Source organism: Heterodontus francisci, chromosome 7 (assembly GCF_036365525.1).
Source record: "Heterodontus francisci isolate sHetFra1 chromosome 7, sHetFra1.hap1, whole genome shotgun sequence".
Lineage (NCBI taxonomy): Eukaryota > Metazoa > Chordata > Chondrichthyes > Heterodontiformes > Heterodontidae > Heterodontus > Heterodontus francisci.
Genome location: NC_090377.1, coordinates 103,354,076 through 103,360,683, shown reverse-complemented (window position 1 = coordinate 103,360,683; position 6,608 = coordinate 103,354,076). Strand labels below are relative to the sequence as shown.

At 40.1% G+C, this 6,608-nt stretch overlaps 1 protein-coding gene across 6 annotated transcripts; it reads left to right on the top strand.

Annotated features, from left to right (window-relative positions):
* The first annotated feature begins 241 nt into the window (after positions 1–241).
* LOC137372190 (gamma-crystallin S-1-like) lies at positions 242–5,439 on the top strand. 6 transcript variants are annotated; one of them, XM_068035772.1, is made up of 3 exons: positions 242–259; positions 3,772–4,014; positions 5,164–5,439. In XM_068035772.1, exons 1-3 carry the CDS (start codon positions 242–244, stop codon positions 5,437–5,439), a joined length of 537 nt encoding a protein of 178 aa, XP_067891873.1. The 6 variants fall into 6 exon arrangements, with proteins under 6 accessions (XP_067891873.1, XP_067891874.1, XP_067891877.1 ...); XM_068035773.1 differs by lacking the exon at positions 242–259 and adding an exon at positions 531–566 and having other exon boundaries at positions 3,772–4,018; positions 5,171–5,439; XM_068035776.1 differs by lacking the exon at positions 242–259 and adding an exon at positions 2,771–2,788 and having other exon boundaries at positions 3,772–4,018; positions 5,171–5,439.
* Positions 5,440–6,608: the final 1,169 nt, after the last annotated feature.

The following is a 6,608-nucleotide window of genomic DNA, read 5'->3' as shown; positions in this document are numbered from 1 at the left end:
AGCTTTTGTAAATAATTATTTTGTCAGAGCTAAATTGGAATCGATATTGAAAGACTGAGATATTGACATAAGTGAATTTATGAGAATCGCTTTATAGAAGGAATTGAAGAGCACTCTTTATTTGTAATTGTGTTTATCTAATTTTATCACTAGCTTTGGTGAGCAAATGATATTTTGTCCATGGGAGATTCTGTTGTTTCCGTATTTGAGAATCCAGGACCTGGGTTAACAGCCTGTGAAGATGAGTAAACTAGTCTGGGCTACCTACTGTTAATCTCTCTGTCCAGTCCTGTCCCACTCTGCTTTTCTGTTTTGCATGACCCTTCTGAAGTACTATCTGCTTCATCCTATGAAATTCTCCTTATTTGGAGATTACTGCCCTTTTGTTGGCTGCCCTGTCTTCAGATACATATTACAAACAGGTGAAAAAGTTGCACAAACAGAGACCATGGGTTAAATTGTCTTGTGACAACATTAGTGTGAGAAATGGTCCATCTTCCTATTGCTAATTTTTCTACTGCCTCACCTCAATGACCTCAATAACAATCCTCTCCTTGAATTTCATGGTTTATTGGATGAATTTGCCCTCCTGACACAGTGTGAATCCACAGAGGTCATCCAATAAGGTCCATCTACCACCCTGTGACCTGGTGTAGGCTAGCTCTGTCAACAAACGTAATTCTCATTGGCATTGCATATTATTTTGCATGGTAGCTAGCTAGTACAGTTGTGCTACTCTCCATTGATGCTTGTATGCTTAGCTACTTTATTTATAGGGAGAAATGTGTTTTAAATCGGACTGTGTTTTGATGGAATTAGCTGGCTATACACTTTATATACAGCTTAATTGCCCCGATGTCCATGGCTTCATCAATAATTTTGTCAAATGTCCATGGTGCAACATGTCGGTGCCTATCCCTGGCTCAGGGCACCATACTTTCGGAAGGATGTTAAGGCATTAGAGAGCATGCAGAAAATATTCAAAAGAATATTTCCAGGGATGAGGAACTTCAGTTACGTGGATAGGTTAGAGAAGCTGGATCTGTTCTCCTCGGAGAAGAGAAGGAGATTTGATAGATATGTTCAAAATCATGAGGGGTCTGTACAGAGTAGATAGAGAGAAAGTGTTTCCGTTGCTTGAAGGATCCAGAGTCAGAGGACACTGATTTAAGATGATTGGCAAAAGAAGCAACGGCGACATGAGGAAAAGCTTTTTTTTAACAGTGAGTGGTTGGGATCTGGAATTTACTGCCTGGAAGTGTGGTGGAGACAGATTCAATAGAGACCTTCAAAAGAGAACTGGGTAACTATCTGAAGAGGAAAAACTTGCTAGGCTACGGGGTAAAGGAAGGGGAGTGGAACTAAGTGAATTGCACTTGCAGAGAGCCAGCATGGACACAATGGGCCAAATGGCCTCCTTCTGTGCTATAACCATTCTATGATTCTATGAAATCTATGCTGGCTGTCCTCATTGATTTTCTAAGTGAGTCCTAACTTTATCCTGTCTTGGGGCTTCTGGAACTTCACCCACTATGGACCACATTAGGCTGACTAGTCTATAGCTATTTAGTTTACCTCTTTATCCCCTTTTGAACAGAAGTGTTACATTGGCAGCCTTCCAGTCCTCTGACACACTTCCACATCCAACCTATTGAATTTCACCACATACAGCATGTTGGGAAATCTTCCCCATTAACTCAGTTAACTGCACATTGGGAGACACATTAACACAGTTTCAAAAATCTTCCTTCCAATTTTAACAGTGTAAGGTACTTTTAGACCCTTCATTCCATCAAATAGGCTCATGCACACTGCTAAGGAAAGGCTACTCTTTATATACTTTCACCCATGGAGTCCATTCTACATTGACACAGACTTCAGGAAGTCAGTCCATTCAGATTGAGGTTGTCAGTGTGAATGCAATTGTCAAATGCAACTCTATCTCCAGGATACTCACGAATGTTGCTCAACTTTACCTTCCTTTATTCTCAAACTTTCAAAGTGACTGTAATATCAAGGTGTGATCAGCCTGCTCCCTCCAACCTGGCTGCTGAAGTACACACGGTGTAAAATAATGCTGATTACATTGCCAGAACAAATAGAACTAATGGTCAATGAAATTCAACACTGATAAATGCGAGGTAACACATTTTGGTAGGAATAATAGGAAGGTCACTTTTTACTTGTAAGGTGCGAATCTAGGTGGGATAGAGGAACTAAGGGTGGGATAGCGTACAAATACACCAATCACTAAAAGTTGCACCACAGGTTAGCAAGGCCAAAAAAAAAAGAACAAACCAAGTACTGGGGTTTATTTCTAGAGGGATAGAATTGAAAATTACGGAAGTTATGCTCAACCGGTATCGAACCTTAGTAAGACCATGCTTAAGAGTACTGTGTGCAGTTCTGGTCCCCATAATATATAAAGGATATAGAGGCACGTAGAGAGGGTGCAGAGAAGATTTACAAGGATGATACCAGAAGGCGTGGGTAGACATATCAAGAAAGGATGAACAAGCTGGGTTTCTTTGCTCTTGAAAAACGAAGGCTCAGGGGTGACCTTATAGAGGTCTGTAAAATTATGAAAGGTTTTGATAGAGTGGATACAGAGAGAAGTTTCTACTTGTGGGGAAGAGCATAACTAAAAGCCATCAATAGAAGACAGTCACCAAGAAATCCAATAGGGAATTCAGAAGAAATTTCTTTACCCAAAGAGTGGTGAGAATGTAGAACTCGCTAACACAGGGAGTTGTTCAAGCAAATAGAATAGATGCATTTAAGGGGAGAAGTAAATAGAGGGTCACGTTGATAGATTTAGATGAGAAAAGGGCTCGATCGATTACCCCCGGTGAGGCCCCAAAAATGTATCTTTTCCCAGGGAGTCCTTCCTCTTCTTGTTGACACTGGGTTGCAGTCCCAGCAGTGGCCACCGTTCCCAGTCCTGCTGCTGGGATTAAGACCTGCCGGCCCGCTGATTGGCCAGCAGCTCCATTAGGCAGGAGTTCCTGCGGTCCGGATCCCCAGGCCAGGCGAAGGCGGGTTCGCCACCAACTTTTCAGTCGGTCGACAGCTCCCGTCTGATGAAAGTAAAATTCCAGCCAGTATTTTATAAAGGTTCACCATAATTTCTTTGCATTCTATGCCTGTGTTTAGTAAGCCTTATTTTATGCCTTCATTTTACCTTATTAGCCGCTTTCTCAACCTGCCCTGACACTTTCAATGATTTGTCCCTCTGCTCCTGCATTCCCTTCAGAATTGTATCCTTTACTTTATATTGCCAGAAAGAACAGAGAGTAACGATTCATTTTTATAAACAAAGCAAAAAAGCAGCTTGTAAAAAGTGACAATACCTTTACTGGACTCAACATAAATGCACTTTGGATTCCAGCCATTTGAATTTTTTCACAGAACAATTAAAACAGCATCAAAGCAGAATGAAAAGAATCAGTGCCCGATCTATAAACCTGAATAAGGGGATTTTGTCTGCAATGACTATACGTTTTTGCTAATTTGTTTTTTTTTTGCTGATATCCACTGTTGAAACCATTAGAATAACAAAAGTATTCCCTACAGTGGCGTTTCAATCCAGTGTATAAATATCGAGCAGTATGAAACAACGCTGTGTCCAGGCGGTTGTTTAACTGACTGTGAAGCTCAAAATGGGAAAGGTAAGGTTAACTCTCATAATTTTTACACCTGCTCGTAATGTTTTAGAAAATACATCAAATTTGGAAAATTGTTGATGCATTTGTGTAATTTAATTCCTTACAGATCATCTTTTACGAGGACAGGAACTTCCAGGGTCGGCACTATGAGTGCAGTACTGACTGTGCTGACCTGTCCCCCTACCTCAATCGCTGTAACTCCATCCGTGTTGACAGTGACTGGTGGGTGTTGTATGAGAAACCCAATTACATGGGATACCAGTATGTTCTGAGCAGGGGAGAATATCCTGACTACCAGCGCTGGATGGGATTCAATGACTGTGTCAGGTCATGTCGCAGCTACCCACACGTAAGTTATAATTACATGTTAATTATGATTTTCAAATCATTTTCTGATGTGAGTTAAATTTGTTATAACTTTTCAATAATTTCTGCAATTTTATGTAATTTATTCAGAGCACATTAATTAATTTTATAATTTTTTTATATTAATTGGAAATTATTATTCTCACTCCTTTTTTCTGTCATTTGTGACACTTGAAATTGTTAGAAAATACAGCACCAGGTGGATGGAATTAAGAATATAGAGAGCAAAAGTTTTGTCAATACTATTGTTGGCATGTTTCTGATTAATTTCTACTTTACAATAGGTGCACAGAAGTAGTAATGTATAAGTGCTGCAGAATTATTCATTTTGCTCATGTGCACATCTTTACCTCCTTGCGGATTTGACCAGGGTTCCAAGTAATGAGGGCTAACATATAGACAGTATGGCCAATGAACTGTGCCTAAGCACAAGCAAGCCCACAATATTTTGCTTAAAGGACTATTTGAATTGCTGGCCAAGACAGTGTGCATTGGAAAGTTGTTTGGCATGGCCCTCTCTTAACACACATACATATTACCCTGCTAGGAACTTCATCAAACCTATTTAATATCCAAGTGGTAGGTTCAAAAACTTTTCTTCACCCCCAGATAATGTGATGAAGCCACAGAATATTGATTGAACCTTACAGACTACATTAGGCAACTTTGAATGCTTTCTTTTTGCGGCATGACTGCTTATTTAACTTCATAAACTTGAATTTTGACCGTACCCATTTAGTTACATAGCTATTTTTCGAATGAGTTTACAGGCACCAAATTAATTGCTTTTCTTTGCAGTCTTTCTGACACATTTACTTATTTTTTGAGGGGGAAATTTGTTCTCCACATAAGATATTCACATGTTGTGACTTACAATATACTCAAATGTCCTTAGGTTTCGTCTGTGTAAGCTTTCAGCATTGTTGTTAACAGCTTCACAGCAACTGAATTTAGTGAATGGTCAATAATCCAGTTCCAAATCCTTTTTGACTTCTACCTTCAGTAATAGACGTATGCACACATATTTCATGTTTCTTGTTCTAAAGCACTCCAGTCATGGAATACTGCTCAGTACATATCACACGTCTATTTGCTGCTACATCATGAATGTTATATATGTTTTATATTACAGTACCAAGGAGGCACCTATAGAATAAGAATTTATGAGAGACCTGACTTTGGAGGACAGATGATGGAATTCATGGATGACTGTCCATCTGTCTATGATCGCTTCCGTTACCGTGACATTCACTCCTGCCATGTGATGGACGGTTACTGGATCTTCTATGAACATCCCAACTACAGAGGCCGACAGTACTTCATGAGACCCGGTGAATACAAGAGATACAGTGACTGGGGCGGCTACAATTCAACTATCGGATCTTTCAGACGTATGAGGGATTTCTAATTCCTTGCTGAAAACTAGATGTGCCATGTTAACATATTCTGAAACATAATAAAGGTTCTATCATCATAACTGATTATTTTTGGATCGTGTTTTTGTGTCCCTGCTGTTACAGCCATTTTATAATCTTGGAAGGACAATAATTACTGAGAAATAAATTTTGATCTTAACTTTGAAATGAGATAATACATAACAACATAAGATTCTGCCATAAAATCTTTATTTAAACCAGTGACTATTCATTCAGACAGCTGTTCAGAAAGACGGTTTCCCCACCATGTTTTATGCAAAGTACTATGGCTTGTCATGAAAGCAACATATAAAAGAAATTGTAAGATCACATATTAAGAAAATATCATGCAGCAAATAGAGCCCAGTCCTTTCCATAGGCTTTGAACTTACATCACAATAGACTTGGTACAACCTATTCCTATTTCCTATAGGAAGCAATTAACAACAAAAAAAATCATTAACTTGCAAAAGCAATGAAAAGAAAATTTTGAGGCCTTTGTTTGGGGTATTTTTGGCCTTTTGGTCACAATTGAACATTAAGGGAATGAAATTTGGATCCGTAGCACCACTGGAGATGGCACTACAGAAGCTGAAGGCCCTCCTTGTGGGGCCTGCTCCATCTCCAGCTACTTCCAGTGTGGCCTATGTGGCATCCAAAGTTGAGACAGCTTCCCTCCCTGCGCTGCAAATATCTGAACTGGTGCTGTCCTTATGTTACTTAGCCCTACCGGCTGATGTGACTCTCTGAGCAAGATTTCATCCATCTCGTGCCTTTTCCGACAGCAGAACCGGAAATGGTTGATACTTCCGCTCCCTTCCTTTTTAACCGTTACCAATGTGATTGCAATTGAAAATCAAAGTTCCAGCGGTGTGCACGGGAATTACATGCAATCATGTGGATGACAAGGTGGTCGAGAGGTTAAGGTGATGGACTGTTAATCCATTGTGTTCTGCATGCGTGGGTTTGAATCCCATCCTTGTTGTTATGCCTATTGCATTGTTCACAGTGGGGGAGCTTTTGCGTAAATGCAGCCTGGAAACCTGCTCCTGTCAGTATCTAGACGGTGATTCCAGAATTGGTTATACTTTAAAGGGCAGCACAGTGGCACAGTGGTTAGCACCGCAGCCTCACAGCTCCAGCGACCCGGGTTCAGTTCTGG